Source organism: Pipra filicauda, unplaced genomic scaffold (assembly GCF_003945595.2).
Source record: "Pipra filicauda isolate LSUMZ 115617 unplaced genomic scaffold, ASM394559v2 scaffold482_size497672_pilon, whole genome shotgun sequence".
NCBI lineage: Eukaryota > Metazoa > Chordata > Aves > Passeriformes > Pipridae > Pipra > Pipra filicauda.
This window is the reverse complement of record NW_024104623.1, coordinates 344,521-356,597: the sequence shown is the minus strand read 5'-3', so window position 1 is coordinate 356,597 and position 12,077 is coordinate 344,521. Positions and strand designations below refer to the sequence as shown.

Sequence of the window (12,077 nt, the reverse complement as noted above, 5' to 3'; positions counted from 1 at the left end):
CGAGGAGCGGGAGCAGCCGGAGCCGCGGCAGGGAGGGACGGTGGCGAAGAAGCAGAGCCGGAGTCGTGCGTAGCTCTGTCAGCTGCTGACGTTTATTGCACAGGATGGGCTGGATGGGAAGGTGGACGCTTGGAATGGGGCCCTGTCCCTCCGGCTGCTCAGCCACAGGGTACTGGGCTGGCACGGGCCCCACACTCGCGGTACATTCAGTGTGGAGGGCTCCAGAGTGCGAGGCAGCGAGGCACACGTGCAGACACACACACATACACACGTGCAGACACACACACATACACACATGTGCAGACACACACACCTGCACACACAGCCCTGCACACACACACACACACACATACACATACACATACACACACACACGCATACACACACACACACACACACACCTGGTACACGCAGTGGGTGCCTTCCCCAGCCCCAGGACTCTGGGGTTGGGCTCCAGCGTCTGCCTCCATCCTAGCACTGCCTACGAGGACATGGGGCCGCGTTCACTCCCAGCCCTGGGGTGGGGGACAGTGTATGGGTGCTTACAAGCCTCAGGGCGACCATCCCTCAGACCCCCTGCAACTTACCTCCAGTCCTGGACCATCACCCCTCACCTTGGGTCTGTGGGAGGGGTGCAGGGACACACGCGGCGCCAGGGCTGTGCCGACAGCCCCGGGAGGTGTCCTGTGGGTCACACACACAGGGATGTGTTCAGGTCATAGATATCATACACAGAGTTGGTCATGGCGAGGATGCAGCTGTGGCTTCTATGGGCAGCCAGGGAGGCCGAGGGGCAACGGGGCTTCGCTGTGGGGAGCGGGAGACAGGGCCAGACTTTGGTCGGAGATGACGCAGCCGGGGGCTCACCCGGTGACCCCGCGGTGTCGCAGGGTGCAGCAGCCCCGTGCCCACCCTCGGCAGCTGCCCCGCTCTGCAGCGGGTGGCAGGAGGGAGCCGGGGAGGGGGGCTGGCACCACAACGGGGGGCGGCAGCCGGTGGGGTGGCCGCGGCCCTCACCCCGCGGCACAGGGTGGACACGAGGCGAGATGGGACTCCCCGCGCAGCCCCTCCCGCACACGCGTCCCTGTGCCTGGCGCGGAGGTCACAAGTTGGAAGACAGCCTGGACTTGGCCGGGTCCGTGTCGGGCGTGCTGGCCGCTGAATCCTTGCGGGCCGCCGCTGAGTCCTGCGGCAGGGTGGGTGGCGGGGTGAGCCCCGGGCCCGCGGGTGCCGGGTGGGCGGGAGCCCCCCGCGAGGGCGCCTGGCCCCGCAGCCCGGCTGGGGGCCCGGGGCCCGGCGAGGCAGTGGCCGGGCCCCCACTGATGGAGGTGCAGGACTCGCGGGCAGAGGCTGGAGGGCTCTGGGTGCTGCCAGCCACCAGCCCGTGGGGCAGGGAGGGCTGCGAGGCCGAGAGGGGCCGCGAATCCTGGCTGAGGCTGCTGGTGTGCAGCGCCTGTGTGCTCTTGTGGGCAGCCAGGCGCTGGGGAGAGCCAGGTGCTGGCTGCTGGCTGAGGGACAGCTGGGATCCCAGCGGCCCCGGGGCACCTCCATAGGCGAACGTCCGGCTGGCCAGCGGGCTTTGGGTCGGCGGGCTGGCCGAGGCCGCGGCGAAGGCGCTGGTGGAGGTGGGCAGGGCCGTGGGCTGCACCGGGTCCTGCGAGGGCGAGGGGTTGGTGTGGGGCGTCGGGGGCTGTGGCTGCGGCGGGGGGCTCTGCTGCAGCAGGACGGGGGAGACAGCGAAGGGGCTGGGCATGGCCTGGGCATACTGCAAACGGCGCATCATGCGGGGTGAGCCCAGCGCCATGGAGCCCACCAGAGGGCTCGCCATCTGCGGACAGAAGCTCATGGCAACGGCTTGCTGGAGAGTGGCGATGGCGGAGGTGACCTGGGGCTGGACGGGGCTGTACATAGCTGTGTGCTGCTGCAGCTCTGCCTGCTGCACCATCTCCCGGTCGTACTTGACGATCTCCTGGATGATCTCGTTCTCCTGATTGTTGAAGACACCTGAGTTGAGGTCGTGCTGCACTTTGTGGAGCAGGATCGAGTTCTTCTTCCCTGCAGGGAGGGGGCCAGAAGAGGGAATACCATGAGTCCCACACTGGGACTACGCTGGTTTCCCATGCAAGTCATGGCTGTTCCCTCTACTGGGACACCCCTCTTCCCCTCCAGACCCCACCGTGCCCTACCAATGCGGTCAAGGCGGTCAATGGCCACGGTCTCAAAGGCCCGTCTCATCATGGGGTATTCCTCCAGCACCTCATTGAAGTTGTCCACTGAGAGCGAGTAGAGGCGGCAGTAGGTGTCTGCACGGACACTGGCTGTGCGCCGGCCACGGGTCAGCAGGCAGATCTCTGCGTGGAAAATGCCGGGGTCAAGGTCAGAACACCGCCAGTGAGAACAAAATGGGGCCAAACCAGGAGCAAGGGGTGAGAACCACCACATGGGGGATGCCCCAGGACAGGGCAGGTGCCCCAGTACTTCTCACTGACCCCAAGAGGGTACCCAGGTTCAGTCCTGCAAGTGCTCACCTCCAAAGTAGGAGCCATCAGAGAGTTTCATCTCCTTGTTGCCCTTGGTGAGGATGCTGACCACCCCGTGCTGGATGAAGTACATCTTCTTGCCAATGGTGCCCTCACGGATAATGTAGTCACCCGGCTGGAACACCTCAAACTTCAGCTTGGTGAGCATCGCCGTGACAAAGTTGGGGTCTGCGTTGGCGAACAGCGGCATCGAGGCCACCAGCTTGCGGCAGTTGAAGTTGACAATTTCCTGTGGGGAAGCAGGTGAGCACAGGAGGCCGGGACACACTTCCACAGGGACATGCTGCCCGCCACCAGCAGGCTCACGGACACCCTGGCACACAGATCTTGCGTGGACACGTACTCAGAGCTGCAGAGCTGCAGCAAGAGGTGTTTGACCCCAAGCATGTGCACGGCAGAAGCCAGCGGGACACACACCACTCCCTGACGCATGGCATGGAGCAGGGGGTCCCTCCCTTTGGGGGAGCAATCCCCCACACCCAGCTCTCCAGCCCTCACCTCACGCAGGGGCTCGTTGAGCTCCCCCAGGATGCTGTCCTCGTCAAACATCTTGCCCTGGTAGCGATGCTCATAGTAGTCATGAATCTTCTGGCGGAAGTCGGCGGGCAGCTTGTGGAAGGACATGTACTGCTCCACCTGCTTGTACTGTGGGGAGAGGTGGTGTTAGCTGGGACCCCACACACACATTCCCACTCCATGGGGCCAGTCTCACTACACCTCCCCATCCCTGCTCCCAACCAGGAACACTCACCCCACCTGGCTGCATCTCCAGGAGGGGACGTGCCAGCTGGGCTCAGGACAGAAGCCGTGGGTCCCATTTGGCCCAGTCCTACCTTCTCCTGGTACTGGCGCCGGGAGGAGTCCAGTGACTGGATGAGGGCGGTGGCGTGGCCGATGAACATGGCGTAGCAAGTGGCCCCCACAATCATGCTCAGCATGGTCAGCCAGATGTCCGTCATGCTCTCGGGAGCCTGCTTCCCATAGCCGATGCAGAGCATGTGGCTCATGGACTTGAAGAGGGCAAAGGAGTACAGCTCACTCCAGGAGTCGTTCTGCAGCAACAGGGACGGCGGCTCAGCCCGTGCTGGTGCTCAGCTGCACATGTGTGTCTGTGTGTGTCTGTGTGTTTGTGTGTGTGTCTGTGTGTTTGTGTGTGTCTGTGTGTCTGTCTGTGTGTCTGTCTGCGTGTCTGTGTGTGCCTGTGTGTGTGTGAGAGCAGCGCCCGAGGGCACAGCGCCCTGGCCCCTGCCAGGCCACGGCCCTGGTTCTCTGCCTGCCTCTCTCAGCAGCCCTCAGCAACAGGCATTTGTTGAAAAGCAAATTTTCAAACTTTCCAAACTTTTCAAACTTCCCTGGAGGAGCAGTCAGGGAAGGAGAAGGCAGGGGAGGAAGAGGAGGAAGCCAGGCGGGAGGGAACGGAGCAGAGATGGAAACTTGATGGAACAGGATGAGACAGACAGAGGGAGAAGAGCCATTTGCAGGAGGCTGTGGGGCTGAGAGAGAGCAATTAGAAACAGGGCACATTATTTATTAATAGCAGCTTTATGGCTAATGAGCAGGAGAAGGCGGCAGGGGACAGGACCAAGAGCCCAATGTCAGCATATTCCTCCCGCCCGGATCGATCCGCTGCTCCAGGTCCTGCGAGACCTCACCGGAGCAACGTCAGCACCCGGCACCGGGTGCCTTGCACACTGTGGGGTGCCCTGTAAACCACAGGGCACTGCAGCCATGGCCAGCGGGGGGATGGCATCTCCTGGGGTCAGTGCATGGAGGCCAGATGACAGGAGGATGGGTGGGGGCCCAGGGGATCAGGCAGGAGCGTATTAGGGGGTGGATGGTACTCACCACCATCCCATTGATGGAGACCCAGCAGTTCTGGGGGAAATCCTGCAGCATGGGCACCAGGAACTGGAGGCAGCCATCCCAGTGGCAGAGCAGCAGCATCATGCCAATGAGGTTGATGATCCTCATCACTGCACTGGCCAGGTCGTAGGTCATGTGGAAGATCTGGGTGGGTGGGATGGCAGCAGGTGAATGTGGGGACCCTCCCCCACTGCCCAGCCCTGCTCAAGGCACTGACCCTCATGGCCTCTGATGGAAGCAGCTCCCATGGCTGGCCCAGCTCCGGCCCTGAGGCTGCTCTGCTCCACCTGCCTATTCACAGCTGGTGGGATGGGGATGCCCCCGCACCGCCCAGGAAGCGGTGATGGCCACGAGCCTTGATGAGCATCAGCCAGCACCAGCAGATGCTCAGGGAGAGACAAATAGGGCACTGAGGAGGGAGTGGGGCAGCCTCCAGGGCACTGAGTGCAGAGTCTGGGCCAGAGCCATGTAGCAAAGTCAAGCACGTCCCCTCCAGACTCTAAGGCACGTCCCCTCACAGCCCACACGGCCCCGAGTGCACCCTGCCTCCTGCACTGGGGACCCCAAGGGCCAGGGGTCCTGCCACCCTCCCTGGCACTCCCCAAGCTCCTGGAGGGGCAGGGAGCCAGTGGGGAGCAAGGCAAGCAGCACAGAGCTGAGCAGGGTGACAGGGTCCTGCTGCTGGAGCAGGGGATGGTGTGCCAGCTTGTGCCAGCCATGCTGTCACCAGTGGTGAGTGATGTACCATGGCCCAGAGATGCCCCAAACCTTCCAGGAAGGGTCACATCCACCCAATGGCCCCACACAGAGCCCTGCAGATCCCCTCCACCCTGTCCATTCTTCAGGCAGCCCCCAGCCCTGCCACTCTCGCAGGGGCCCCTCCAGCTCCCACTCTCTCCAGCCATCCCAGTGCTGCCAGCAGGCCCCAGAGCAGGTTCTCACCTCCTCCCACTGGTGGATGTAGCGGATGAGCCGGGAGAGGCGGAGGAGCCGCAGGAGGCTGAGGATCTTGGTGAAGCGGACGATGCGGAGGGCACGGGCGGTCTTGTAGACCTCCGAGTCTATGCCCTTCTCCACAATGAGGAAAACATAGTCCACGGGGATGGAGGAGACAAAATCCACCACAAACCAGGTCTTGAGGTACTTCTTCTTGATCCTTTCAGGGTCCAGGATGATTTCCGTGTTGTCCTCAATGACAATCCCTGTCCGGAAGTTCAGCACCAGGTCCATCAGGAAGAAGGTGTCAGAGACCACATTGAACACGATCCAGGGTGCTGTGGTCTCCTCCTTGAAGAAGGTGATGCCCACAGGAATGATGATCAGGTTGCCCACCATGAAGAGCAGCATCGTGAAGTCCCAGTAGAATCTGGGGAGTGAGAAGATGGAGGGGGGGTGTCACCAGTGCCCCATAGCTGCCCCCCATGCCGAGGGGACATGGCCACAGTGCCCTGCCCTCCAGGACCCACGCTACTGGGGTGCTGCCAGTGTGATGACACCTCAGCCACAGGAACCTCCCTCTCCCCAGAGACTACACCTTGCTCCCCCCTCTCCAGACTGTCCCTGGGGTGATCTTGCAACCAGCATAGCCCCTGACTGAGGTGTAGAGGAAGGTGCAGGATGAGGCTGGAGGCTCCCACTGGGCTGCCGGAGGCAGCAGGTCATGGGGGGAGAGGAGAATGATGATGCCAAACACTGGAGGGGGGCACCCTCCGGCCGAGCTGCCCCGGGGAAGCCCGTGGGCTGAGGAGTCCCCCAGACCATCGGCATCACTCTACGTCACAGGTGAAGGCAGGACGGGAGATTGGTGGGAGCAGTCCCCCCCTTTCCTGCTCCCAGAAGGGGGACAGCGGTCAGTCCACAGGGACAGTCAGGGCCACCCTACTCCGCGCCCCCGGGCCAGGCTGGGGTCCCGATTTGGGGGGTGCCAGGGTGGGGCTGCCCGTCAGTCCCCGCAGCGCGGCTGCGATGGAAGGAGCCGCCGCGGCTCCGGTGCAGCGGAGCACGTACGGCTGCAGCTGGCGGCGGCAGCGCCCGCAGCCCCGGCCAGACGCGGGGGCGGTGAGTGGGTGGGCGGCCGCCTCTGCCCCTGCCCCCGCCCCTGCCTGGGCTGCGCGGCCCCTCCGCCCCCTCCCGGCTCACCCCATTCTTCTTCCCTTTCTCCTCGTCCCCTCTCCTGGGCCACCGACGACCTTTCTGAGCATCTGCAAGGTCACAGCAGCTCTGTCGTGGCAGGATGGCGTGGAGGCCACCTCGGCCCTCCCTGCTCTGGCCGGGGGGCAGGAGGGGGGGGGATGCTCCTCAGTGCACGTGCAGGGACACTCAGGACCCTCGCCCACACGTCTGCTCAGCCCACCTAGGCAGGGGTCTCTGAGAGCTGTGGAATGATGGGCAGGGGGTGCCATCGCCGTGCCGTGCACGCGGTGCCCTGGGGTGGGGGGACGAGGGGGAGACACCCCCCCACACACAGAAAGGGGCGATGGGCCGGGTCCCCCCCACTGCGCAGACTAGCGCAGGACCAGGAGCCGAACATCCCAGCTCCTGACCTTTCTCCAATGACACCTTCCCCATGTGAGGTGTTGCTGTGGCAACTGTGAGTGATGTCACCGCTGCAAAACGATGACTTCACACCAGGGCGGTCCCCAGGGCACCCTCGGCAAAGGAACTGTGCCCCCCTTCTACCCCTACACCGAGCTTCAGCTGCTGGCACCAAACAGGCAGCGAGGCCATGGCCGTGGTGGGCCTGGCCAGACCCCCAGGCTCCCACACACAGCACGACCTGCCAGAGATGCCAGAGTCAGCAGAGTCACTGTGGGGCTGGATCTGTCCCCAGACCCCTGGCAGCTCCCACTCTGACTGACCCTGCTGTGCTGCGCAGGTCCCACGGGGGCATTAGCCATGCAAAGCTGCGAAGAACAAAGATTAAATAACCTCGCCAGCTGGGCAAAACTCTCCTCTGGCTCCAATTCCTTTGCAATCTGGCTGAGCCAGGGCAGAATTCAGCCTGCAGAGAAAAGATAAACTGCTCCTGATTCCCCCACCGCACACAACTGACCCTGTGCAATCGCCCCGGGGACCGGGGTGCGATGCCAACGCTTTCTTCCTTGGAGGGTTCATGTGCATGGAAGAAAAGATCCAATCCAGGCTACTAAAAATATCTGAAAACAAATTAATCAGGATCCTTGACATCCCTCCCTTGCTTCTGACCCAATTGTATGACAGTGATGATGACAGGAGGTGCCCAAAGCCCCCACGAGCGGGGGCTGCCGCCTTTCCGCTCTGTCACCCGCCCAACGCCTGGCACGGTGGTGCTGCTCTGAGGTCCTGGGCAAGATACAAGTTGGGGACGAGCCATACAGGGGGGCACAGGCAGGTATGCCAGGGTGGTCCCTGCTCAACTTCATTGGCAGCACACAGAGCTCCAGGGTCTGCTGGAGACAATCCAGCGACACCCCTTTATGCCGATCCCGTAGCCCGGCAGTGAGCTGCACGTGCGCCAGCCTGCCCAGCAGTATGGAGCTCCCCAAGACCCCCCTCTGCAGGAGGATCCCCTGAGGTCTGAGCCCTTCAGCCCTGACGAGGCCCAGCTGCAAACAATCAGGCTGCCTGGTGGGCAGGAGCAGCACAGGATCAGTGCAGGATCAATCAGCACAGGATTGGCACTTTGCAAACTCACACTAAATACTCATATCCTAAAAATGAGGTTGCTATGAGAAGTGTGTTACAAAGCCAATGGCATAAGTTTGCCCGAGCTGAGAGAGCAGTGGTGGCCAACATCATCTGCACCTCCAGATCCCAGCAGAGTCAGCTGTGATGAATGATTGGTGCCGCTCTCTCTTGGAAAAGCCTTTTACCCTGGGAGTTCCTGGGGAGGGGGGTAAAGGCTTTGCAAACTGCTCAAGGACCCAAACCTTCACAATCCCCCCAGCCAGTCCCAGCCTTTCCTCCCCAGTGACCGAGTGATGGCTTTCAGCACTCCCAGGTCCGACTGCCCCACACTGATGCTGCAGAATAAGGGTCCAGCTCCCCAACACCCTGACCAGAGGGAATGGGAACATCAGGACCAGTGGCAGTGCTGGCACATCCATCAGGAGCAAGAGCAGCTGGCAAGCCCGGTCCCTCTGCTCAGTAGCCCCCACAGTGGCACCATGCAGGCAGAGGGAAAGCCCCTGAAACCATTCAACCCTGGATGAGGAAGTCTCTGGCCAAGCAGCACCAGGGACATGTGCTCTGGAATCATCTTTGCCCCCAATTCAGTTGTGAGAGCAGCTCTTGCAACAGAAATGCACCAGCAGTGAGAACCCCGTGCTCAGCCCCAACCCTGGTCCCAACCCAGTCTCATAGAAGGCTGTGGGTGCCAGGCTGGCACTGGGGGATGCCAGTGTAGCCCCTGGACAGCCACTCAGCAATCACAGGGTGATGGGCACTGCCACCATCCCCAAATCACCGGCTGTGCACAGCTCCCACAGCCCCAGAGCAGCTCCTCGGGGCTGGTGCAGAAACCACAACAGAAGCGATGGAGTTGGCACTGGCTGGGCTGTTCCTCCCAAAACAGAGACCAGAATTGGCAAAGCCACCAACGACCACTGCCCAGCACCCAAAAGGATGTGGCCCTGCTCCAGCACACACTTACAAGGTCTCTTTTATCAGATTTGCAGCTCAGGATCTCACCAGCCGCCCTGGCTGCTTCCTCGTCATTCAATATTTATGTAAATAGCAACCTCGGTTCCTGGAGCAAATGTGTCCTGAATTGTGGGTGAACGATGGCAGTGCCATTGCCATGAGAAGTCAGGATCATTAAATGACGATGATTATGAAATGATATCACAGATGCAGATGGGTAATGGGTTTTGCAGGGCAAACACGACCAGGTCACGCTCCATTATCATTATTGGATAAATGCTTTTTGATTATTTTAAGGCAGGACAACGTGGGACGGATGGACACGTCCCCAACATGCACAGGCAGAGCGGGTTCCTCACGCCCAGGCTCAGCCCCACGTGGGCTGATCCTGTTCCTGAGCATGGTTGTGGAGCTGGAGGATGCCGTGGCTCTGCCTGCAGCTCCTCCCCGCTGGGCAGGGAACTCTCCTACGCCACTTCCAGTATCAAAACACAGGCAGACACTCTGCCCCAATGGGTTTCAAGTCTTGATAGCGGCTCCAGGAGGATGGAGCCCGCGCTGGGCAGGACAGTCAGGGTGACTCTCCAAGGTCACCCTGGCACCCGCCTGCTCGCTGCAAGTACCAGTCCAGGGAACAATGCTGCTGGACCTTGGAGAAGCCTCTGAGGCCTCGAGCCCACTGCAAGCTTACTGCAGGGAGACCCTGCTCTCAGGAGCACCGTGGACTCTGCCTCCAGCACCGCGGCTCTGCCAGGTCAGAGGAGCTGGGCAGGCTTTGGCCTGGGGCAGGCACGGGGGTCACTCTGCTCCCAGCCCCAGCAACAGCCCACAGCTGCTGAGGGTGAGGAGCAGCATGGGCAGTGCAGACAGGCCCAGTCCCCCAGGATCTACCTGGCACCACCACCTCTGCTCTGTCACAGCAGGGCCAGTGGAGCTCCCTCCACTGCAGGACCAGCAGTGACCAGGCGGTGCAGACACTGCTCAGCCCGGCCCTGCAGCAGAACTCGATGCCCAGCCAGTGAGACGAGGAGGGAGCTCCACTGTGTAGCCACAGTGTGGAAGGGCGCAAGACCCTGTGCAAGAAGGCAGCCCCAGGGGGAGGCCGAGGGCCTCCAACTGCTCCTCTGGAAGATGCCAGATCAGCCCAGGGCAGCGCATGAGGGCGGCAGCAGGAGATGCAAGTGCTGGTCCCTGCCCTGAGCCCATGGCCACCTCCACCTGCCTCAGGGAGCCCTATGCTGTGGAGACTCGTCAGTGTTAGGAGAGAACAGAATTTGAGGTCTGGCTCAGGGACATCCCCCACCCAGGCACCCAGTGAACCCTCCCCTGAGCTGCCCCAAACCATGCACCAGCAGAGTCAAAATGACTCAGAGCTGAGCCCCTGAGCCCCAGTGGCCTCTGGAAGAAGGCTCCCCCAGCCCCTTTGAGGTCACTGAACCAACTGGTTCAGCCCCAGCGCTGGCTCACTAGTAATACCAGCAGGGTCTCGGCCCCCCTCCATCCCTGCAAGGTGCGATGCTGCCTGCCCCCGACAGTGCAGCCAGCCATCCCTCCCTCCCAGCAGCTTTCACACGACTAGGGAAATGTTTGCCACTCCAGAGCTCCCCAGGGCTCGTGGGCCAGGAAGGAGATGGAGCTGCAGAGCTTTTCTCCTGGGTTTGCCATTCCTCACCTGGAAGACACACAGGCTGGATCTTGGGGACTCAAGTCCTCTCAGAAGTGGGAAGAATCCCCCTCAAACTGGCTGAACCCCAGGGACAGGATCAGGCCTCCATGGGGGAGGGGGAATCATCACAACGCTCTGCCTGGCAGTGGCACAGCACATCCCCCCCACCCAGCACTGGCACTTCCCCGGGGAGGGGGACCCCGAACCGCAGGGTGCTCCAGGGGCAGAGCCAAGGCCCGGTGGGGCTAAGGGGGGCCGAGCCTGCCGAGGCTCCGGGAAGGACGAGGGGACGCCCTTGCCCGGGCACTGAGAGTGCTCCCGGCATCCCCGGGGCGGCGGCTGCTCCGCTGGGGAGGGGGATGCCTGGCTCGGCAGCGCTGGGGAGGGGGATGCCTGGCTCGGCCCCTCCCGCGCCCGGCGGCGGCTCAAGGTGCCCTCGGCCCGGCCGCACCGGCGGCCCTGCTCCCCGGCCCGGCCCGATGCCCGGCCCCCGCAGGATGCTGGATGCGGGATGCGGCCGAGCCCCGCGGGTACCGCCGCACCTGAAGTCGCTGTAGGGATGGATGATCCAGGCCCCCGCCGACTTGACGCGCTCCTGCTCCCGCTCTACCGCCTTCTGCGAGCCGAACATCCGCAGCGAGAACTTGTTGACGCCGGGCTGAAGCATCGCCCCGAACTGCCGCTGCATGAAGCTGGCCTGGCTCCCGCGGACCTCCTCGCCCGCATCCTCGCCCGCGCCCTCCTCGGCTGCCTTGGCCCCGCCGGGGGACGCGCCGCCGCCGCCGCAGGAGAAGGAGACCTTGGGCTCGCGAGGCGGCTCCGGGCCGGGGCTGCGCGGAGGGTCCCCGCGACGGCACTCGCCGTTCGGGGACCCCTTCCCGCCGCGGCCCCGCGCCCGTCCAGTCGCCGCCGCCCCGCCGCGCTTGGCCGCATCGGCCGCCTCCTCCTCGGCCGCCGCCTCCCCGCCCGCCGCGCCGCGGCCCGCCCGCATCCTGATCCCGATCCCGATCCCGCCGCCGCTGCCGCCGCCGAGGCCACCGGCGGCACAGTGGCACCCGCCGCCGCGGCGGGGGCGGGCCGGGGCGGGCCGGGGGCGGGCAGCGGGGCCGGGCCGGGGGCCGGGCGGCTCCGCAGCTCCCCCCTCCGGCACAGCGCTCGCCGGCGGGACCGGCTACCGGGACGGATCGTTCACCTTGAGCCCCGACAGCCCCGGACCCCGGCAGCACAGTCCCCGGTGCGGGGCCGGGCGCTCCCCCCGCGGGGCTCTGCCGGCCCAGCCGCCTCGCCGGGAAGGGAGCGCTGCCCGAGGCGGGCATGGACACCACCTCCGCGCTAGGCACGGGGGCTTCGCCCTCCCACAGCCCCTGGTGCCCACCGCTCCAGCGCTG

General features: G+C 63.7%; 1 protein-coding gene across 2 annotated transcripts; it reads right to left on the bottom strand.

The window, feature by feature from the left end:
- Positions 1-363: 363 nt before the first annotated feature.
- On the bottom strand, positions 364-11,606 carry HCN2 (hyperpolarization activated cyclic nucleotide gated potassium and sodium channel 2). Of its 2 annotated transcripts, none has more exons than XM_027713155.2 (8): positions 11,232-11,606; positions 5,346-5,769; positions 4,386-4,547; positions 3,374-3,592; positions 3,039-3,185; positions 2,529-2,769; positions 2,187-2,351; positions 364-2,055 (listed from the first exon to the last, which is right to left on the bottom strand). In XM_027713155.2, the coding sequence occupies exons 1-8, from the start codon at positions 11,375-11,377 to the stop codon at positions 1,103-1,105; spliced, it is 2,457 nt and encodes an 818-aa protein (XP_027568956.1). In that variant the 5' UTR covers positions 11,378-11,606; the 3' UTR covers positions 364-1,102. The 2 variants fall into 2 exon arrangements, with proteins under 2 accessions (XP_027568956.1, XP_039242343.1); XM_039386409.1 differs by lacking the exon at positions 11,232-11,606 and adding an exon at positions 6,543-11,154.
- Positions 11,607-12,077: the final 471 nt, after the last annotated feature.